Below are 24,856 nucleotides of genomic sequence, written 5' to 3'. Positions count from 1 at the left end.
TGCAGATACACACATCTGCTGGATACAGACACACTGAGTTATGTGCACATGCAGATACACACATTTGCTAAATAAATACATATATTGATAGACAGATAGATAGATAGATAGATAAAATATATGAGATAGATAGACAGATAAATAAATAGATAGATAGATAGATAAATGATAGATAGATAGATAGATATGCAGATATTTAAATACTGTAACGGTACCAACCGGATACCAAGGGTTAACACCAGGGAACAATGTCCTGCATAGGGAATCAGCAATTCACAACCCAGCCAGTTTTCAGGTTTTAAACAGAATAATACTTTATTTGAAGGCAGCACACAGATTTATACAGGTTTTTGACCCCCCCCCCAGATGGGGGTTGAAAGAATGTTGTACATTAGATAAAAGGGAGAAGCGCCCTTGACATGATACAATAGGATTATATTACTTAAACACTTCAACCACAGGACACTCTTGACTCTCCTTATCACTTAGGCGTTTCTCTCTGGGGGTGATCAAACAATAGAATGCTAAGCATTAATTAGATTGTAGCTGGAGCCAGCCACTTGTGGTTAGAAAATAAAGTTAACACTTTCAGTCCTGACCGAAGGGTCTGTCACAGACAACCTTTCTTACGTTATAGTCCAGAAGTGGCTAGGTTTGCCACAATGCTCCCCCAGAACCAAGCCGGCATACACAGTCTGATCCCAACGGATCGGCTTGGGGATGTCCGGGGCAACAACTTTCGGCTCAAGTAAGCTACGGGGTGTTCTCCGCCATCTGCTCCAACTTGGCTCAGTACTGCCCCCACCCCAAACATGGAAGCGTCTCTTCCCGGAGGGACTGGGCTTGGGTAGTCACAGGGTTAACATTAGCGGGATCCATGGGAGCATAGGCAGAAACAAGGGGGGCCAAGTCATTTCCAAGGAGAACATCAGCAGGTAAGTCCTTCTTGACCCCCACATTCACAAGTCTAGCGCCCACTCCCCAATCCAAATGTACCCTGGCAACAGGTATGCGGAACACAGTGCCCCCTGCTACCCTCACAGCCACAGTGTCTCCAGTGTGCTGTTTCTCAGGCACCAAGTTCTCTTGAAGCAAGGTCATGGTAGCACCAGTATCCCGTAGACAACTGACCTCCTTCCCATTCACTTTAACCCGTTGCCGGTTATTCCGGTGGGCAGCTTGCACGGGGTCTGCTTCATGTAGGCTGCCCCAGCATTCTGGCGCCTCTACGTAGCGGGCCACAGGCTGAGGATTATGTGGGATTCCGCCAGCGGGTCTTCTCCAGGACTGTGCTTGATTCGCTGCGTTTAGGGGACACTCTGGTCTTTTGTGCCCTAGTTGCTTACATCCAAAGCACCGAATAGGTTGTGAGTAGCCCCGCGAATTGAACCGGGCTCTCTGAGGGTAGTTCGTGGCCGGAGGCCGTGTGGTATAGCGGTGCGCCGGGGGATGGTAACTGGCAGCTGCTGGGGTGACTGGGGGTCTGTACTCCACTCTAGCAGTGGGCAATCGGTATACTGCTCCCCCTGCCCCTCGTACTGCCACGGATCCGCCAGTGGGTGCTGTATCCGGCACCAAATGGGGAGCTATCAGGGTTAAAGTAGCTCCCGAATCCCGAAGTCCCTGGACCGACATCACCTCATGCAGAATTCCCAGGGGTTCCTCGGCTTGGGTGCTCAACACCTCATGAGCGGCTGGCTCCGTTTGGTAATGGTGAGCAGCCGCCCTTGGGGCCAGGTTCTGTCTGACCTGGTTCCAAGCTTGTCTGCTCCGATTTTGGGTGCACTCACGTGCCATATGTCCCCACTGCTTGCAGGTGTGGCATTGTATATTAGCCCGTCCGTTGTTAGGCTGTAGTCCATGGTGCCTCCTGGCATCAAAATGCTGGTCTGCTAATCTGGCTGCTTCGGTTAAGGTGAGGGGTTTTCGATCTCTCACCCATTCTTGGGCTTCTGGGGACAAGCCGTTAAAGAATTGCTCCAACAGCATCAGTTGTCGCAATTCTTCCATGGTGGTAGCTTGGCTGGCCTGTATCCACCCCTGAGATGCTTGATCCAGCTTGTGGGCCCACTCTGCATGGGAATCTCTTTCTGGCTTGCGCAGGCCTCTAAACTTGCGCCGGTATGCCTCTGAGGTAATGGCATATCTTTCCAAGATCGCTCTCTTCACTTTAGCGTAATCCTTGCTGTCCTCCCTGGGTACAGCGCGATACGCTTCCGCTGCCCTACCGGCTAGCTTGCCTGCTAGCACCGGCACCCATACGGACTGCTCCAAATCATGTAACTCGCACAGTCTCTCAAAATCCTGTAAATACCCATCAATCTCATCCTTCTCCTCACAAAACATTTTAAATGCATGGTATGGGATTTTGGGTCTTACTGGGTTGCTGAGTGCGTCCAAAATGGATTCTGCTCGGGAGGATGCATTCCGCGGACTGTGTGCCATCACGTACTCCTGCACATCTGCCATTACCACGGATAGCATATCCCGTGGTACAGGTTGGGGTAAAAATTCCAGCCTGGTCCTCATTTCCCTCTGGTATAGGGTCTCCTCCATGGCTGCTGGAGGCGTAGCGCTGCGAGCTCTGTCTCCCTCCATCAGCTCAGCAATTAATATAGCCTTGGGTTTGCTGCTGCCTATCTTTCCCCTGGCTTCTAGCAGTTCCTTTTACGTTTGTCTCTTTAGCTTAGAATAATCCATCTCCATTCACTTCGGTCCCTGGTACTCCTTCCATCTTAGTCAGTATTGTAGTAATCCCCCTCTTCCTGAGGTTACTGGCTTGTGTAGTTGCTCTTCTGGGCGATAAGGTTCATTCCGTCGCTTGCCACCAATTGTAACGGTACCAACCGGATACCAAGGGTTAACACCAGGGAACAATGTCCTGCATAGGGAATCAGCAATTCACAACCCAGCCAGTTTTCAGGTTTTAAACAGAATAATACTTTATTTGAAGGCAGCACACAGATTTATACAGGTTTTTGACCCCCCCCCAGATGGGGGTTGAAAGAATGTTGTACATTAGATAAAAGGGAGAAGCGCCCTTGACATGATACAATAGGATTATATTACTTAAACACTTCAACCACAGGACACTCTTGACTCTCCTTATCACTTAGGCGTTTCTCTCTGGGGGTGATCAAACAATAGAATGCTAAGCATTAATTAGATTGTAGCTGGAGCCAGCCACTTGTGGTTAGAAAATAAAGTTAACACTTTCAGTCCTGACCGAAGGGTCTGTCACAGACAACCTTTCTTACGTTATAGTCCAGAAGTGGCTAGGTTTGCCACAAATACATAGATAGATAGATAGATAAATAGATAGATAGATAGATAGATAGATAGATAGATAGATAGATAGATATGAGTAAGACAGGCAGAGAGGTAGGTAGTAGATAGATAGATAGATATGAGATTGAATGATGATAGATAGATAGATAGATAGATAGAAATTCAAAGATATTGGTAGAATATCCCTTTTAAATAGAAGCTTTTGAGATTTTACCTTCTCTGTCTTATCTAAGTACTGAACAATTGTACACACATTTTAGTTTTAATTAGTTTGCTCAATAAAATTGAACGGTATTGCTTTAGGAACGCAGAAGAGATAGATAGATAGATAGATAGATACATAGATATATAGATAGATAGATAGATAGATAGATATGTGATAGATAGAAAGATATACAGATAGATAGATAGACAGATGGATGGATAGATAGATAGGCAGAAAGTTAAATAGATAGATAGATAGATAGATAGATAGATAGATATGAGATAGCTAGATAGATATGAGTGATAGATAGATAGATAGAAAGATATGCAATTGATTTGAGATAGATAAATGATAGATAGATAGATGATAGATAGATAAATAGATAGATATGAGATAGATACAAATTTAAAAATATTGGTAGAATATCCCTTTTAAATAGAAGCTTTTGAGATTTTACCTTCTCTGTCTTATCTAAGTACTGAACAATTGTACACACATATTTTAGTTTTAATTAGTTTGCTCAATAAAATTGAACGGTATTGCTTTAGGAACGCAGAAGAGATAGATACATAGATATATAGATGGATATGTGATAGATAGACAGATATACAGATAGATAGATAGATAGATAGATAGATAGATAGATAGGCAGAAAGATAGATAGATAGATAGATAGATAGATAGATAGATAGATATGAGATAGCTAGATAGATATGAGAGTGATAGATAGAAAGATATGCAATAGATTTGAGATAGATAAATGATAGATAGATAGATGATAGATAGATAGATAGATAGATAGATAGATAGATATGAGATAGATACAAATTTAAAAATATTGGTAGAATATCCCTTTTAAATAGAAGCTTTTGATATTGTCCCCTCTCTGTCACATCTCTGTACTGATCAGTTGTACACACATAATCACATTTATATGTTTTAGTTTTAATTAGTTTGCTCAATAAAATTGAACAGTTTTGCTTCAGGAACGCAGAAGAGTGGAAAAGTTTGTCATTTAATATGGACTATTAGCCCAATAAAAGGCATCACTACTTGTCACAATATAATGATATCAGTGATCAGGGGTGTCACATAAAGTGCATTATAGTTTCCCTAACGCCTATATTGCTTGTCATCCAAAGCTACAGATATAAATATGTGTGAGAGTAAATGGCACAAGAAGTATCAATACACACGTTGTGCTCTGTATTATACATTAATGGGTTAATGGTCACTTCTTTCTACAGAAAGGGTTAATGGTGGGCTGTTTCTGAGAGGTGATTCATTTAGGATCTCCCCTTGCATTACATCTGCTGCTTTTGTTAACTTGTGTTGTAAGACCCCCAGACACCCCCCCCCCCCCCAGACCTCCCTGACATGGGGTATCTAAAAATACAGAGATGTAACAAGCAGTGTGAGCTGGGCCAGGTTTAGCCAATCCCAGACCCTGCTATCATTAGCACCCAATCAGCCCCTGCTCACTATCACACTGGGGATTAGGAAAATCCTCCTGTTAGTTGTATATGGTCATGGCACAAGCATTCCTGGGAGTCCAGGCCTCTGACGCTGGGGAGGGAGTGGGGGAGAGGGAGGGGGCATCAGCTTTCTTTAAAACCAACTCCATCCTCAGCTGCACACTTTTCATCCAGAGTCTCCAGCTCTCTCCTTCTCTACTGGGACCCCCCAGGGACTTCTCTCTTCTGCTGCTGCTACTTCTTCTATCTCAATAGTTTCTTTTATTATTGTTGTTGTTTCCTGACTTTTCTCCAACACAAACTCTGCTCTGAAGTTCTGCACATCCCAAGCAAAAGAGCCAGCAAAGGGAAACAGGAAAGTAAAGGTGCTCCGGATCAGCTGTGGCCAGAGAGTGAACCAGGGCTTGCCAAGAAACTTCTCACACTTTCCAGGCACTGGACAAATAATAAGGGAACTAATCTGATTGTTGAGGTTGGTTTGAGCAGCTTGAAGTTGATTTCACAGTGTGGGCTCAGGATCCAGAAGTCCCAGCACACTTTCTGTCTCTCTCCACCCTTTTTTCCTCTTGCTGATCCCCATATATAAAGCTCCCAGCCCGAGCCATCATGAGCACAAACGATTATTACGAGCAGCCGGATCTGTACCAAGGCACGGACTCTGAGGAGATGCCAGCCACCGAGAAGGACCTGGCAGAGGACGCCCCCTGGAAGAAGATCCAACAGAACACCTTCACCAGGTGGTGCAATGAGCACCTCAAGTGCATGAACAAGCGCATAGGGGACCTGCAGAAGGACCTGACTGATGGACTCAAACTCATCGCTCTGCTGGAGGTGCTCAGCCAAAAGAAGATGTATAGAAAGTATCACTCCAGACCCAACTTCAGGCAGATGAAGCTGGAAAATGTGTCCGTGGCCCTGGAGTTCCTGGACAGGGAGCACATCAAGCTGGTGTCTATAGGTGAGTACATGGGCTTGCTGTAATAGTGGGAAAACTTTATGTGCTTATTATGTATGTGTGTGTATGTATGTGTGTGTGTATGTATGTGCTTATGTATGTGTATGCTTGTGTGTGTGTGTATGTATGTGCTTGTGTATGTATGTGTGTGCGTGTATGTATGTGCTTATGTATGTTTGTGTGTATGTATGTGTGTGTGTGTATGTATGTGCATGTATGTGCTTATGTATGTGTGTGTGTGTATGTGCTTGTGTGTGTATGTGCTTATGTATGTGTGTGCGTGTATGTATGTGCTTATGTATGTTTGTGTGTATGTAGATATGTATGTAAGTGTTCATGTGTCTATGTATGCATGTACATATATATATATATATGTATATATTATGTGCTTATGTGTGTATGTAAGTGCTTATGTATGTGTGTATTTATGTTTGCAAGTGTTCATGTGTCTATGTATGCATGTATATATATATATTATGTGCTTATGTATGTGTGTGTATGTGTGTATGTGTATGTGTGTGTGTATGTATGTTTGTATGTGTGCATGTAAGTGTTCATGTGTGTATGTATGTAAGTGTCCGTGTGTATGTATCTGCTTATGTATGTAAGTATGCATGTGTATATTCTTATGGTCTCATATGTTGTATGCATGTATATTTATGTTAGAACTTTCAGATATATTTTATAATGCTTTCTCATCATGTTGTGGGGGGCAGGTTTGCATCTGTTAAATGTATGGATAACATCTGACTGTAGGAAAATGCTGTGTAGAACATCCCAGCAGATATTTGCTAAAGTCTCTCACATTGGCAGTGGTTGGCAATTTGGTAGTCATTGTATCTACTGCTGACTGTTTCTTTCACTGATATGGTGGATATGTGTGTCACCAACCATGGGGAAAGCTGGGTGTCTCACTGGGATTCTCTGAGTGTTTCTTTTGTTAAAGATGTTTATATCCCTAATAGTAACTGGTTATTTCTCTAGTAACACAGGGTGTGTCTCTCACTGATATGAATTGCCTATCAGTGAAGATGCTGGAGGTCTCTCACTGATATGAATTGCCCATCAGTGAAGATGCTGGAGGTCTCTCACTGATATGAATTGCCTATCAGTGAAGATGCTGGAAGTCTCTCACTGATATGAATTGCCTATCAGTGAAGATGCTGGAGGTCTCTCACTGATATGAATTGCCTATCAGTGAAGATGCTGGAGGTCTCTCACTGATATTAATTGCCTATCAGTGAAGATGCTGGAGGTCTCTCACTGATATTAATTGCCTATCAGTGAAGATGATTGCTGGAGGTCTCTCACTGATATTAATTGCCTATCAGTGAAGATGATTGCTGGAGGTCTCTCACTGATATTAATTGCCTATCAGTGAAGATGCTGGAGGTCTCTCACTGATATTAATTGCCTATCAGTGAAGATGATTGCTGGAGGTCTCTCACTGATATTAATTGCCTATCAGTGAAGATGCTGGAGGTCTCTCACTGATATTAATTGTCTATCAGTGAAGATGCTGGAGGTCTCTCACTGATATTAATTGCCTATCAGTGAAGATGATTGCTGGAGGTCTCTCACTGATATTAATTGCCTATCAGTGAAGATGATTGCTGGAGGTCTCTCACTGATATTAATTGCCTATCAGTGAAGATGCTGGAGGTCTCTCACTGATATTAATTGTCTATCAGTGAAGATGCTGGAGGTCTCTCACTGATATTAATTGTCTATCAGTGAAGATGCTGGAGGTCTCTCACTGATATGAATTGCCTATCAGTGAAGATGCTGGAGGTCTCTCACTGATATGAATTGCCTATCAGTGAAGATGCTGGAGGTCTCTCACTGATATGAATTGCCTATCAGTGAAGATGCTGGAGGTCTCTCACTGATATGAATTGCCTATCAGTGAAGATGCTGGATGTCTCTCACTGATATTAATTGTCTATCAGTGAAGATGCTGGAGGTCTCTCATTGATATTAATTGCTTATCAGTGAAGATGCTGGAGGTGTCTCACTGATATGAATTGCCTATCAGTGAAGATGCTGGAGGTGTCTCACTGATATGAATTGCCTATCAGTGAAGATGCTGGATGTCTCTCACTGATATGAATTGCCTATCAGTGAAGATGCTGGATGTCTCTCACTGATATTAATTGTCTATCAGTGAAGATGCTGGAGGTCTCTCATTGATATTAATTGCCTATCAGTGAAGATGCTGGATGTCTCTCACTGATATTAATTGCCTATCAGTGAAGATGCTGGATGTCTCTCACTGATATTAATTGCCTATCAGTGAAGATGCTGGATGTCTCTCACTGATATTAATTGCCTATCAGTGAAGATGCTGGAGGTCTCTCACTGATATGAATTGCCTATCAGTGAAGATGCTGGAGGTCTCTCACTGATATTAATTGCCTATCAGTGAAGATGCTGGAGGTCTCTCATTGATATTAATTGCCTATCAGTGAAGATGCTTGAGATCTCTCATTGATATTAATTGCTTATCAGTGAAGATGCTGGAGGTCTCTCATTGATATTAATTGCCTATTAGTGAAGATGCTGGAGGTCTCTCATTGATATGAATTGCCTATTAGTGAAGATGCTGGAGGTCTCTCATTGATATTAATTGCCTATTAGTGAAGATGCTGGAGGTCTCTCATTGATATGAATTGCCTATTAGTGAAGATGCTGGAGGTCTCTCATTGATATGAATTGCCTATCAGTGAAGATGCTGGAGGTCTCTCATTGATATTAATTGCCTATCAGTGAAGATGCTGGAGGTCTCTCATTGATATGAATTGCCTATTAGTGAAGATGCTGGAGGTCTCTCACTGATATGAATTGCTTATTAGTGAAGATGCTGGAGGTCTTTCACTGATATTAATTGCCTATCAGTGAAGATGCTGGAGGTCTCTCATTGATATTAATTGCCTATCAGTGAAGATGCTGGAGGTCTCTCATTGATATTAATTGCCTATCAGTGAAGATGCTGGAGGTCTCTCATTGATATTAATTGCCTATCAGTGAAGATGCTGGAGGTCTCTCATTGATATGAATTGCCTATTAGTGAAGATGCTGGAGGTCTCTCACTGATATGAATTGCTTATTAGTGAAGATGCTGGAGGTCTTTCACTGATATTAATTGCCTATCAGTGAAGATGCTGGAGGTCTCTCATTGATATTAATTGCCTATCAGTGAAGATGCTGGAGGTCTCTCATTGATATTAATTGCCTATCAGTGAAGATGCTGGAGGTCTCTCATTGATATTAATTGCCTACCAGTGAAAATGCTGGAGGTCTCTCATTGATATTAAATTGCCTATCAGTGAAGATGCTGGAGGTCTCAGTGAAGATGCTGGAGGTCTCAGTGAAGATGCTGGAGGTTCTTTTTTAGTGATAGTAGTTGGTGACTGAAGCTGGTGGTGTTTCTCATTGATATTAGTTGGCTAATAAACTGGAATAACCTAGGTCTGTTACATTGTAATTGGGTTCTCTCATTAGTAGAAAAAGGGGAGATTTCTGTAGAGACTGAGAGTTTCTCTCATGGTTAAAGAGTCTCTTCCAATACCCCATATGTCAGATGTATACAGATTTTATTATTTATTTATTGCTTTCTTTTAAAGGACATTGTAGTCAACATTTTTGCTTTCTTTAAATGAGCACATTTAAAAAATTATTATTATTATTATTAAATCTCATCTTCCTGTGTGTGATGAATAATAAAAAGAAGCGTTCTTGAGCTGTTTGTGGAAGCATGAGCGTCTCCACTACTGAAGCAAAGCCAGTTTACCTTATCAGATACTGAGGGTTAGTAGGAAGTACATTATTATGATGATTATTATTATTATTAGGATTTATTTGTATAGCGCCAAAGAATTCCGTATCCCTGGGTTCAGAGATAGGGCTATACAATGAGAAGGATCTGTGATAAGATACAAAAACAATAATAACAAATTAAACAAATCTAGTACTGGAGGAAGAGCCGCCCTGCTCCGAAGAGCTTACAGTCTACAGGTTGAGTACATAACCAATACTGCGGTTTTAATTTAAATATAAACAGCTTTTCTTCATATGAGTATTGGCTAATAGAATGTTGTTTAGTACAATGTCTCTTGTTGTAGAGTGAAGCAGAAGAGGAGTTTATACAGACTTTAGTAAAGTGACCGTCACACACATTACACCATAAACTACACAAGACTGGCATTGTCTGGTAAACATTCAGGGGAGTGGAAGATCACAAGTCAAGTGCTTCTAGGATTAGTGCTGGGGACTGTTTTCATTAATGGGTTTTTATTTGGGACATTAGTAGTGGACTTCAAGGAAATATAGGATTATTTTTTGTAGAGTCAGCAATATTATGGAATGGAGCTGAAATAAAACAATACTAATAATGATGTTTGTAGAATCACATCCATGTTATTTAAAGGGGGTCACGTAAAGTAAATTTTACTTGCTTTATCAAATGTACCTTTTAGTCTCTATTGATAAAACCTCTTTCCATAAGAGCATACTGAGGTATCAGGAGCATGCATGGTTTGTGAGCATGATATGGCAGCAGTGTACACAATTTTGTTTATAACAAGGTGATACATGTAGTTCACAAGACACGTGACATGAAAGCTTCATTTTAACTTCCACGTCATGTCTAAAATGAATGACTCAAGAGACAATCGGCTGCGCATGCGCATGCACACCAGTCAGCTGATCTCTTGGATGCTGAGACCACTACTAGGGAGTGAATAACATGTACACATTCATTTAATAATAATAATAATAATAATAATAATAATAATAATAACAATAATAACAACAACAATAATAAATTGCACTTTTTGAAGTTGAAGCTAAATGTCCTGTTCACATTAGCACTCACATGTCTTCTTAAATAGGTATAATGTGGTGCGGTTAAATGCATAGGTAAAGTCCCACTTAACAGTTTCTGGTTTTCATTATTTTTGGGCTTACTCATTTGTAAACTGGAATTGTTGACAGAATGGGATGTGCATAGAATTGTCCAGTCTAGAAGATGTGATTTTCATATGTGTATGTGATGCAGACCTCATGGGAGAGACTGGAGTATAAGGTCACGTCTATACATGATGTCATCAGTGGAAAAGCTCCTGTTTGAGTGGGTGGTCAGTGAGCTGAAGACTTCAGATGAGATCATTCAATTGATTTATAGGTTGACGTCCTAAAAAGTGATCAGTGGTTTAACCCCTTATTGCACCCTTTAGTAGTCTGTATAGATGACTAAGGTTGGGACTAATTATAGAGATTCCCTGTGATATGTCAGCATTATAGGGAGAGGGACAAACAGGTGGTGCAGAACAGCTGAGGGAGATAACTAAAGTATCAGACACATCCTGTGTGATGGACAATCAGTGAGGTTTCATTTGTAACCCCTTCACTGCCAGATTAGCACTTTTTGTAAATCAGTGTAAGCCCTGACTTATAGATTTCCCAGTTAAGAAACAGACAGATACTTTACTTGCACAGCTTAAAGTGTTCTTACAGAAACCATCTAGTTATGGAGCTTACTTACAGCCCTCCTTTTCATTCTGAGTGACTAAATAAATCTTGAACTGCTTTGTCTCACTGTGACAACTAAATTACAAGCTGCCCCATACGTTTTGGCTGCTCACCCTTCCTGTAGATTGAACTTGTTCTCAGGGGGACCCTTGTGCTTTGCTATATTGTATTCAGTCTGTTTGTTTTGTTTTTTTACCATTAATTAGTGCCATTGTGTGCCCTGACCCATGTACCCAGCGCTATGGACTTGTGCTTTACAAATCACTGGTCATGTCTTGCTCCGGCTCTGCAGCACACCTGGTACATGACTTTAACTGTTTAACACCTTAGCAGGGGTTAATCACATAGTTACAAACAAGTATTGTTGTAATAATAAAATGCACAAATGAGATCTGTTTGCTATTGCATAGACTGTCCCTTTAATAAGTTAAGGCATTTGACCTGATATATTTTGGTGACATCATGGTCAAGTGTCATTTGCCTCTGACATTGCAGAACAATCTTTCGGTGTGATCTCTCAGAACATCCAGTGCACAGATTGTTTAGTTTGATTTCCATGGTTTATAAACCCAGCACCACACTGGGAAGTGAGCCTGTCTGTGGATTAAAAACTTAAACCTGACACAGAAGGTAACAGCTCCATATAAGACCTTGCTTAATTAAAGGTACAATAAACTTAGCTTAAGGAGAAATAAAAGTCAAAACTTTGTTCAAATTGAGATGCACTTTTAAGACACTATTCAGTTTGCTTCTATTTACTTCGTTCTCCTGTTAACCTTTGTTTAAAAAACCATATCTAGGTAGGCACTTCTGAGAGCTAGCTGGTGACTGGTGGCTGCACATATAATTTTAAATGAAAAAAAATATAAACACACATTAATAGCGCTCATTTATATGTAAGCTAGAATGGTCTGTTGTTAAATTAACATTACACAAATGTGCAGGTCTAATTGATCACTAGAAGTGCTAACTAAGGGGTCTCACATTAATAGGGGGCTTTAGTGAATCTTAGACAAAAAGCACTCTCAGTAGTGTGGATACTAATACTACAGAGATGTGTAGCTTTAATACAAGCTGCAAACATTCTGTAGCACCAATAGGTTCTGCAGAGCTGTCTATAGCACCAGCGATGGCTGTGGTGCTGTACAAACATTCATACATTATTACCCAGCAGCAGACATGTCTCCAGATGTTTCAGTAGTTCCTGTAGTGTGTGCTGTGTAATGTAATGAATGACAAAGGGGTTCTGCAGGGGGTGCAAAGCTCGCTGAGTCACTGTATACTGGATGAGTCAGGTATAGAAAATAAATATACAGCTGCAGCTAATACACAGAGACAAACTGATACATAACATGTCACTATAGCCCTAGTCATGTATATACAATAAATATACAGCTGTATCTAATACACAGAGACAAACTGATACATAACATGTCACTATAGCCCTAGTCATGTATAGACAATAAATATACAGCTGTATCTAATACACAGAGACACACTGATACATAACATGTCACTATAGCCCTAGTCATGTATAGACAATAAATATACAGCTGTATCTAATAATACACAGAGACAAACTGATACATAACATGTCACTATAGCCCTAGTCATGTATAGACAATAAATATACAGCTGCAGCTAATACACAGAGACACACTGATACATAACATGTCACTATAGCCCTAGTCATGTATAGACAATAAATATACAGCTGTATCTAATAATACATAGAGACAAACTGATACATAACATGTCACTATAGCCCTAGTCATGTATAGACAATAAATATACAGCTGCAGCTAATACACAGAGACACACTGATACATAACATGTCACTATAGCCCTAGTCATGTATAGACAATAAATATACAGCTGCAGCTAATACACAAATACAAACTGATACATAACATGTCACTATAGCTCTAGTCATGTATAGACAATAAATATACAGCTGCAGCTAATACACAGAGACAAACTGATACATAACATGTCACTATAGCCCTAGTCATGTATAGACAATAAATATACAGCTGTATCTAATACACAGACAAACTGATACATAACATGTCACTATAGCCCTAGTCATGTATACACAATAAATATACAGCTGTATCTAATACACAGAGACAAACTGATACATAACATGTCACTATAGCCCTAGTCATGTATAGACAATAAATATACAGCTGTATCTAATACACAGAGACAAACTGATACATAACATGTCACTATAGCCCTAGTCATGTATAGACAATAAATGTACAGCTGTATCTAATACAGAGACAAACTGATACATAACATGTCACTATAGCCCTAGTCATGTATAGACAATAAATATACAGCTGTATCTAATACACAGAGACAAACTGATACATAACATGTCACTATAGCTCTAGGCATGTATAGACCATAAATATACAGCTGCAGCTAATACACAGAGACAAACTGATACATAACATGTCACTATAGCCCTAGTCATGTATAGACAATAAATATACAGCTGCAGCTAATACACAGAGACAAACTGATACATAACATGTCACTATAGCCCTAGTCATGTATAGACAATAAATATACAGCTGCAGCTAATACACAGAGACAAACTGATACATAACATGTCACTATAGCCCTAGTCATGTATAGACAATAAATATACAGCTGCAGCTAATACACAGAGACAAACTGATACATAACATGTCACTATAGCCCTAGTCATGTATAGACAATAAATATACAGCTGTATCTAATACACAGAGACAAACTGATACCTAACATGTCACTATAGCCCTAGTCATGTATAGACAATAAATATACAGCTGCAGCTAATAATACATAGAGACAAACTGATACATAACATGTCACTATAGCCCTAGTCATGTATAGACAATAAATATACAGCTGCAGCTAATACACAGAGACAAACTGATACATAACATGTCACTATAGCCCTAGTCATGTATAGACAATAAATATACAGCTGTATCTAATACACAGAGACAAACTGATACATAACATGTCACTATAGCCCTAGTCATGTATAGACAATAAATATACAGCTGTATCTAATACACAGACAAACTGATACATAACATGTCACTATAGCTCTAGTCATGTATAGACAATATACAGCTGTATCTAATACACAGAGACAAACTGATACATAACATGTCACTATAGCCCTAGTCATGTATAGACAATATACAGCTGCAGCTAATACACAGAGACAAACTGATACATAACATGTCACTATAGCCCTAGTCATGTATAGACAATATACAGCTGTATCTAATACACAGAGACAAACTGATACATAACATGTCACTATAGCCCTAGTCATGTATAGACAATATACAGCTGTATCTAATACACAGAGACAAACTGATACATAACATGTCACTATAGCCCTAGTCATGTATAGACAATATACAGCTGTATCTAATACACAGAGACAAACTGATACATAACATGTCACTATAGCCCTAGTCATGTATAGACAATAAATATACAGCTGTATCTAATACACAGAGACAAACTGATACATAACATGTCACTATAGCCCTAGTCATGTATAGACAATATACAGCTGTATCTAATACACAGAGACAAACTGATACATAACATGTCACTATAGCCCTAGTCATGTATAGACAATATACAGCTGTATCTAATACACAGAGACAAACTGATACATAACATGTCACTATAGCCCTAGTCATGTATAGACAATATACAGCTGTATCTAATACACAGAGACAAACTGATACATAACATGTCACTATAGCCCTAGTCATGTATAGACCATAAATATACAGCTGCAGCTAATGCACAGAGACAAACTGATACATAACATGTCACTATAGCCCTAGTCATGTATAGACAATATACAGCTGTATCTAATACACAGAGACAAACTGATACATAACATGTCACTATAGCCCTAGTCATGTATAGACAATAAATATACAGCTGTATCTAATACACATAGACACACTGATACATAACATGTCACTATAGCTCTAGTCATGTATAGACAATAAATATACAGCTGCAGCTAATACACAGAGACAAACTGATACATAACATGTCACTATAGCCCTAGTCATGTATAAACAATAAATATACAGCTGTATCTAATACACAGAGACAAACTGATACATAACATGTCACTATAGCCCTAGTCATGTATAGACAATAAATATACAGCTGCAGCTAATACACAGAGACAAACTGATACATAACATGTCACTATAGCCCTAGTCATGTATAGACAATAAATATACAGCTGCAGCTAATACACAGAGACAAACTGATACATAGCCCTATTGCTGCTGCTTTACAGTTTAGTGAGGAACAAGGTGCAGAGGAATGTGAGGGGACAGCTGGTCACACAGGTGCAAGAGGGGACAGTGGGGCTGGGCAGACAGCTGGTGTCAGAGCGATAACTGACTGGGCCATAAGCTGCTTTGAAGACAAGAGTTTTGGGGAAATATTTGAAGCTTGTCAGATGGTGCATAGTAATGAATTCCTGAGATGTGGTGCAGAAAGGGGTCTTGCGAGTGGAATAATAGAAGTGTATACCTTGTTGCAGGAAGGAAGAGTCAATCAGGGAATCATTAGGGCAGCTGTCAGGGTGGGCAAGGAATTAGCAGGAAAATGCTGTAGAATGTAGTTCTTGATTTTGAGGAGACAATTTTGGTGTTTAACAACAGGTGAGAAACCCCCCCCAGCAAACATTAGAATGAATAAGTGAGGATATCTGCTCCCAACACTGCAGACGATTTTTAAAGGTGTATATTCCTGAGCTGCAAAGTTTGCTAAAATATTGTATCTAATTGTTTGCAAGGTAGGGTTGCCAGGTGTCCAGTATTCAACCAAACAGTATTTTAGCTGGGTGTCCGGTAAAATGTCCAGTATTTTTTAAGTACCGTGTGTAAAGACAATTTAAAGAGCCACTATGCATTAGAAATATGACCCAAAAAGAAGTAACACAATTAATTTTCTATTATATGTGTCACAGGCAGCCAAGGGGGTGTTAAACCATTTCTGTGTGTATGTGCTCATTGCAGTCAAGGGGTTTAAATCACTATTGTGTATGTGTGTTACTGACAACCAGGGGATAAAATGACTGCTCAGTTGTGAAAAATATACATGATGGAATCAAGCGTGAGTCCTAAGATTGAGCTTTTGGGGTGATCATGTGTGACCCCCAGCTATCAGCTGTGCACAGTGACCTATAGGTTGTATTTTTATGAAGCACAGTTGGCAACCATAGTGCAAGGACAACGTTCAGCCAAGATAAACCAGTTACCTGCATACTATTCTCACACTTATATGAAAAAGTTATGGCCAAGCCAGAAAAACTTACCTGTAGGGCTCCTAGCTGCCCCCCACAAAAATAGTGTACAATCTGTGGGTGACTGAGCACGATGGTAGATAGTGTCACACAATGCTCCCCCCCCAAAGCTCTAACTTAGTCTCCACTCTTGATCCCACCATATATATTTTGCACAACAGAGCAGCCATCTTACCTATGTTGCTGATAGTAACACGTAAACAGAAATGATTTGACCCCTTGACTGACTCTCACTTCCTCCTGCTGTATATTTGTAATGCATTGAGGCATAGGGGGGTCTTGACATTTAGCTAAAACTAAGACACTTTAAAAAAAAGTGGGCATTGAATTATCCAGTATTTTTGTGAAGATTTTACTGGACATCCTACTAAAATACTAGACACCTGGCAACCCTGCTAACCCCATAGGTGAATCATGTTCTAAAACATTTTACTATGTGATGCATTTAAAAGCAGTGATCCTGTGCACCTATACCTTGGTTGTGTTTTTAACAATCTCTAATAAGAAGGGGTGGGTTAATTGATAATCACACAATTAACCCTTTCAGGGACATAGGTGGCTGCTAGGCAACTTTGGTAACATATTGTTAAGCAAAAAGAGAAATAAATTGTGCACATTATCACAATCTAACTGTGAATTTGGTTATAATATAATATTGCTTCATAGTGACAGCCCTGTTGTACCTAGACACAAATTGTTTGTGATTTACTGTAATAAAAGAGACAGACACATGTGGGACAGTGACTGGGGGCCGTGACCATGCGGTGTATGATCTGGGACACTAATTACATGCAAGGGACACTAATTTGTTCCATGTGTGAGACAGGAGCTGGAGATTATAGACCATAACGTGGTCCTCAAACTGGTTATGGCTGACATATTATAGTGTAAATACACCGTGCCTTTAAGCAATATTCTCTTTATTTTTACATTACTTGCTACCCTGTCTAACAGACATTACTGGGCATGGGGGGAAATTCTATATTCGAAAAAAGTTACAGAATATTTTCAAAGACAACAAATTTAAAATGTGCTTCTCCATTAGAGGTTTAACTATTAAAAGTAATAAAAAAATACCCCACTTTGTTCAGTATTGGTATTGCCTGCTTTATCTGTAATTTAAAGAGGCTGTGGAGGAACCCGGAACCCTGACCCTGCTACATGCTTCACAGTGTTTGCCTAATTTGCAGCCCAAAATTAAGCTTTCATGACTGAGATAGAACATACAATTTTAAACAACTTTCTATTTTACTTCTATCATCTAATTTGCTTTGATCTTTTGGTATCCTTTGGTATTTCTAGGTAGGCTCAGAAGCACCAGTGCACTACTGAAAGCTTGGATGCTGGACATATATGCCTCTTGTCATTGGCCCACGTGATATGCTCAGCTAGCTCCCAGTAGTGCATAATTGCTCCTTCAACAAAGAATACCAAAAGAATGAAGCAAATTTGATAATAGAAGTAAATTGGAAAGTTGTTTAAAGCTGTATGTTCTATCCAAATCATTTGGGGTTTCAAGTCAGTTTAACTCTTGATTCCCCTGGGGAGCTGGAATGAAGGAAGTCAGGGTTTTGTGACCAGCGTCTCACACACAGCACGCAGTGTCTCTGGTGAAAAGCAAGCAACATCTGTGTGACCTTAAACCTGACCTTCTGTGCCTGTGGCTCTCTGACATATTAGTGAGTGCTCAGCTCTGTACAGTGAGTTTCTAGCTCATTTCTACTGTAAGACAGGAATAGAAGGGACGTGCAGCAAAAATAATAACAGACAGCTGAATAATCAGATCTTTATGTTCCTTCTCACTGTCACCAAAATATCTCTAATGATTTATTATCTATAGTTATCCAGCACTTGTCTTTCAAGGGACCCAGAGTGATTTATATTTATGTGCACTCACTTGTGCTCGCAGCCGCTCTCTCTCTAGTGCACTCTCTCACTTCTGCCCCTTTAATTCCCACTCTCTCTCTTGCTGTCTCTCTCTAGCGCACTCTCTCACACCCCTCTCTTATTTCTGCCCCATTAATTCCCCCTCTCTCTCTAGCGCACTCTCTCACACCCCTCTCTTATTTCTGCCCCATTAATTCCCCCTCTCTCTCTAGCACACTCTCTCACATCCCTCTCTTATTTCTTCCCCTTTAATTCCCCCTCTCTCTCTCTCTCTCGCTTTACCACACTCTCTCACACCCCTCTCTTATTTCTGCCCCCTTAATTCCCCTCTCTCTCTCTCGCTGTCTCTCTCTAGCGCACTCTCTCACACCCCTCTCTTATTTCTTCCCCTTTAATTCCCCCCCTCTCTCTCTCGCTTTACCATACTCTCTCACACCCCTCTCTTATTTCTGCCCCCTTAATTCCCCTCTCTCTCTCTCGCTGTCTCTCTCTAGCGCACTCTCTCACACCCCTCTCTTATTTCTGCCCCTTTAATTCCCCCTCTCTCTCTAGCGCACTCTCTCACACCCCTCTCTTATTTCTGCTTTGTTCCTTTAATTCCCCTTTTTTTCTTGCTGTCTCTCTCTAGCACACTCTCTCACATCCCTCTCTAATTTCTGCCCCTTAATTCCCCCTCTCTCTCTCGCTGTCTCTCTCTAGTGCACTCTCTCACACCCCTCTCTTATTTCTGCCCCTTTAATTCCCTCTCTCTCTAGCGCACTCTCTTACACCCATCTCTTATTTCTGCCCCTTTAATTCCCTCTCTCTCTCTAGCGCACTCTCTTACACCCATCTCTTATTTCTGCCCCTTTAATTCCCTCTCTCTCGCTGTCTCTCTCTAGCGCATTCTCTCACACCCCTCTTATTTGTGCCCCTTTAATTCCCCCCCCCCTCTCTCTCTCTCTCACTTTACCACACTCTCTCACACCCCTCTCTTATTTCTGCCCCCTTAATTCCCCCTCTCTCTCTCGCTGTCTCTCTCTAGTGCACTCTCTCACACCCCTCTCTTATTTCTGCCCCTTTAATTCCCTCTCTCTCTCTAGCGCACTCTCTTACACCCATCTCTTATTTCTGCCCCTTTAATTCCCTCTCTCTCTCTAGCGCACTCTCTTACACCCATCTCTTATTTCTGCCCCTTTAATTCCCTCTCTCTCGCTGTCTCTCTCTAGCGCATTCTCTCACACCCCTCTTATTTGTGCCCCTTTAATTTCCTATCTCTCGTTGTCTCTCTCTAGCACACTCTCTCACACCCCTCTCTTATATCTGCCCCTTTAATTCCCTATCTCTCGCTGTCTCTCTCTAGCGCACTCTCTCACTCTCCCTCACTTCCTATCACTCCCTTTCGTCTCTCTCACTCTCTCACTCCCTCTCATCTTTCTCTTACTCTCCCTCGTCTCTCTCTCACTCCCTCTCGTCTCTCTCCCTGTCTCTCTCACGCCCTCTCATCTCTCTCTCTCCCTCTCTCTCTCATCTCTCTCACTCCCTCTCGTCTCTCTCTCTCACTCCCTCTCATCTCTCTCTCACTATGTCACTCCCTCTTGTCTCTCTCCCTCTCTCTCTCATCTCTCTCACTCCATCTCATCTCTCTCTCTCCTTCTCTCTCTCATCTCTCTCACTCCCTCTCACACTCTCTCTCTCATTCCCTCTCTCTCTCATCTCTCTTACTCCCTCTCATCTCTCACTCCCTCTCGTCACTCTCACTCACTCTCTCACTCCCTCTTGTCTCTCCCCCTCTCTCTCTCATCTCTCACACTCTCTCTCACTCCCTCTCGTCTCTCTCCCTCATCTCTCTCATTCTTTCTCACTCCCTTTCGTCTCTCTTTCACTCCCTCTCATCTCTCACTCCCTCTCGTCTCTCTCTCTCATCTCTCTCTCTCACTCCCTCTCGTCTCTCTCCCTCTCTCTCTCTCATCTCTCACACTCTCTCTCACTCCCTCTCATCTCTCTCTCCCTCTCTCTCATCTCTCTCTCACTCCCTCTCGTCTCTCTCTCACTCCCTCTCATCTCTCTCTCTCACTCCCTCTCATCTTTCTTACTCCCTCTCATCTCTCACTCCCTCTCGTCGCTCTCACTCACTCTCGTCTCTCTCCCTCTCTCTCTCATCTCTCACACTCCCTCTCGTCTCTCTCCCTCATCTCTCTCATTCTTTCTCACTCCCTTTCGTCTCTCTCTCTCACTCCCTCTCGTCTCTCACTCCCTCTCGTCTCTCTCTCTCTCATCTCTCTCTCTCACTCCCTCTCGTCTCTCTCCCTCTCATCTATCACACTCTCTCACTCCCTCTCATCTCTCTCTCTCCCTCTCTCTCATCTCTCTCTCTCTCCCTCTCGTCTCTCTCTCACTCCCTCTCATCTCTCTCTCTCACTCTCTCACTCCCTCTCATCTCTCTTACTCCCTCTCATCTCTCACTCCCTCTCGTCGCTCTCACTCACTCTCGTCTCTCTCTCTCATCTCTCTCATTCCCTCTCGTCTCTCCCCCTCATCTCTCTCATTCTTTCTCACTCCCTTTCGTCTCTCTCTCTCTCTCCCTCTTGTCTCTCACTCCCTATCGTCTCTCTCTCACTCCCTCAATCCCTCTCATCTCTCTCCCCCCCTCTCATCTCTCTCTTTCACTCCCTCTCGTCACTCCCTCTCGTCTCTCTCACTCCCTCTCATCTCTCTCACTCTCTCTCATCTCTCTCTCACTCCCTCTCGTCTCTCTCTCTCTCATCTCTCTCTCACTCCCTCTCGTCTCTCTCCCTCTCATCTCTCACACTCTCTCACTCCCTCTCATCTCTCTCTCTCCCTCTCTCTCATCTCTCTCTCTCACTCCCTCTCGTCTCTCTCTCACTCCCTCTCATCTCTCTCTCTCACTCTCTCACTCCCTCTCATCTCTCTTACTCCCTCTCATCTCTCACTCCCTCTCGTCGCTCTCACTCACTCTCGTCTCTCTCCCTCTCTCTCTCATCTCTCTCATTCCCTCTCGTCTCTCCCCCTCATCTCTCATTCTTTCTCACTCCCTTTCGTCTCTCTCTCTCTCCCTCTTGTCTCTCACTCCCTCTCGTCTCTCTCTCACTCCCTCATTCCCTCTCATCTCTCTCACCGCCTCTCATCTCTCTCTTTCACTCCCTCTCGTCACTCCCTCACTCCCTCTCGTCTCTCTCACTCCCTCTCATCTCTCTCACTCTCTCTCGTCTCTCTCTCACTCCCTCTCGTCTCTCTCACTTATTCCCTCTCATGTCTCTCATTTCTCTCTCACTCTCTCTCATCTCTCTCTCACTCCCTCTCGTCTCTCTCACACCCTCTCTCTCACTCCCTCTTGTCTCTCTCTCACTCCCTCTCATCTCTCTCTCACTCTCTCTCACTCCCTCTCATCTCTCTCTCACTCCCTCTCACTCCCTCTCGTCTCTCTCACCCTCCCTCTCACTCCCTCTGATCTCTCTCTCTCTCTCGCTTTACCACACTCTCTCACACCCCTCTCTTATTTCTGCTTTGTCACTTTAATTCCTCCTTTCTTTCTTGCTGCCTCTTTCTAGCGCACTCTCTCACACCACTCTCTTATTTCTGCCCCCTTAATTCCCCCTCTCTCTCTAGCGCACTCTCTCACACCCCTCTCTTATTTCTGCCCCTTTAATTCCCTCTCTCTCTCTCTTGCTGTCTCTAGCGCACTCTCTTACACCCATCTCTTATTTCTGCCCCTTTAATTCCCTCTCTCTCGCTGTCTCTCTCTCTAGTGCATTCTCTCACACCCCTCTTATTTGTGCCCCTTTAATTTCCTATCTCTCGTTGTCTCTCTCTAGCACACTCTCTCACACTCCTCTCTTATATCTGCCCCTTTAATTCCCTATCTCTCGCTGTCTCTCTCTAGCGCACTCTCTCACTCTCCCTTACTTCCTCTCACTCCCTTTCGTCTCTCTCACTCCCTCTCATCTTTCTCTTACTCTCCCTCGTCTCTCTCTCACTCCCTCTCGTCTCTCTCCATCTCTCTCTCACTCTCTCTCACTCCCTCTCGTCTCTCTCTCACTCCCTCTCTCATCTCTCTCACTCCCTCTCGTCTCTCTCTCACTCCCTCTCATCTCTCTCACTCTGTCACTCCCTCTCGTCTCTCTCCCTCTCTCTCTCTCACTCCCTCTCATCTATCTCTCGCCCTCTCTCTCATCTCTATCACTCCCTCTAACACTCTCTCTCCCTCTCTCTCTCATCTCTCTTACTCCCTCTCATCTCTCACTCCCTCTCATCGCTCTCACTCACTCTCTCACTCCCTCTCGTCTCTCTCCCTCATCTCTCTCATTCTTTCACACTCCCTTTCGTCTCTCTCTCTCACTCCCTCTCGTCTCTCTCTCACTCCCTCTCATCTCTCTCTCTCACTCCCTCTCGTCTCTCTCCCTCTCTCTCTCTCATCTCTCTCACTCCCTCTCATCTCTCTCTCTCACTCCCTCTCATCTCTCTTACTCCCTCTCATCTCTCACTCCCTCTCTTCGCTCTCACTCACTCTCTCACTCCCTCTTGTCTCTCTCCCTCTCTCTCTCATCTCTCACACTCTCTCTCACTCCCTCTCGTCTCTCTCACTCTCTCATTCCCTCTCGTCTCTCTCCCTCATCTCTCTCATTCTTTCTCACTCCCTTTCGTCTCTCTCTCTCACTCCCTCTCGTCTCTCACTCTCTCACTCCCTCTCGTCTCTCTCTCACTCCCTCATTCCCTCTCATCTCTCTCACCCCCTCTCATCTCTTTCTCTCTCTCTCACTCCCTCTCGTCACTCCCTCACTCCCTCTCGTCTCTCTCACTCCCTCTCATCTCTCTCACTCTCTCTCTCTCGTCTCTCTCTCACCCCCTCTCGTCTCTCTCACTTATTCTCTCTCATGTCTCTCATTTCTCTCTCACTCTCTTTCATCTCTCTCTCACTCCCTCTCGTCTCTCACCCTCTCTCTCACTCCCTCTTGTCTCTCTCACTCCCTCTCATCTCTCTCTCCCTCCCTCTCGTCTCTCACCCTCTCTCTCACTCCCTCTTGTCTCTCTCTCACTCCCTCTCATCTCTCTCTCACTCTCTCTCTTTCACTCTCATTTCTCACTCCCTCTCATCTCTCTCACTCACTCCCTCTCATCTCTCTCACTCTCTCTCACCCTCCCTCTCACTCCCTCTGATCTCTCTCACTCTCTCTCTTACTTCTGACCTGTCTCTTTGTACTCGCTCCCCAGGGCTCATGGTCTTTTCCAGGCCTATTAGTGCAAAGAATAACAAATATGCTGCCAAATGACCATGCCCCCCTGTATATGATCACTAAGACCACCCTGTCTCACCTACATGACCCCTGCTTGGATAAGGAGGACACCCGTCAGCAGCATATGGGTTGCCTGTTGCTTGTTTATTTAACAACAGCAGTTGCTGGGGGGATTCTTAAAATACCGGCCCCTCCACCTGGCCTCTCAGAAGTTTGTCTAACTCATACCCAGATGCTGTGTAATGTGAGATCCATCCCTGGTTTGTGTATTAGATTGCAAGCTCTTGGGGTGTGTGCTTAGATATGCTTGTCATGAATTTGTCTCTAGAGTCACTGCAGATTTGGGGATCTCCTGTTCTGCCGAAGCTTCAGCTGTAAGACACAAACTTATGTATATAAAATATACCATTGTCTGCAGTTATGTGCAGATACAAACTCCTCAATACAAAATCATTTCAGGTTCCTGTTCCTGAGAAGGGCCCCTTGATATCACCCCTGCTATATAACCCATAAGTTGCTAAACCCACTACACACTATCTAATAAAGGAAGTTACAGTACTGATTTCGGCCGCTGGTGCAGGAGTTTATGTAGACAATTAGGTTTAACATCACAAACTTTGCCAGGCCACAGTGTGGGTAGATTGAACCACAAGATGCAATAACCACAAGAGTCTTCTTATGGATTTTCTGTTTTTGTAATGTGATGTCTGTTATATGCAGCTGACTACCAAGTACAAGTTCTTTAGAGCTCAGCTGTAAAGGGGTTAATGATCTCTATACAACTCACAGAGCCTCTAACAGGTGTGCATACCCCAGACAGCAGTGCTGTGAGGGTAACAAATAGGTGTAAATAGCTAAGTGCTTTCCTGTTATACACTTCTCTTGTAGCCCTGTTACTGTGGATAATAACCTATAGATACTGACTTT

At 42.5% G+C, this 24,856-nt stretch overlaps 1 protein-coding gene across 2 annotated transcripts in view; it reads left to right on the top strand.

The window, feature by feature from the left end:
- Positions 1–5,121: 5,121 nt before the first annotated feature.
- The window catches only part of FLNC (filamin C), an 82,268-nt gene continuing 62,533 nt past the window's right edge, over positions 5,122–24,856 (top strand). For both annotated transcript variants that reach the window (XM_053716346.1, XM_053716345.1), the window contains exon 1: positions 5,122–5,926. In XM_053716346.1, coding sequence (XP_053572321.1) covers positions 5,575–5,926 — 352 coding nt within the window. In that variant the 5' untranslated portion in view covers positions 5,122–5,574. The remainder of the gene's footprint in view (positions 5,927–24,856) is intronic.

The sequence above is a fragment of the Bombina bombina genome, chromosome 6 (genome assembly GCF_027579735.1).
Source record: "Bombina bombina isolate aBomBom1 chromosome 6, aBomBom1.pri, whole genome shotgun sequence".
Classification (NCBI taxonomy): Eukaryota; Metazoa; Chordata; class Amphibia; order Anura; family Bombinatoridae; genus Bombina; species Bombina bombina.
This window is presented reverse-complemented; position numbering and strand designations above follow the sequence as displayed.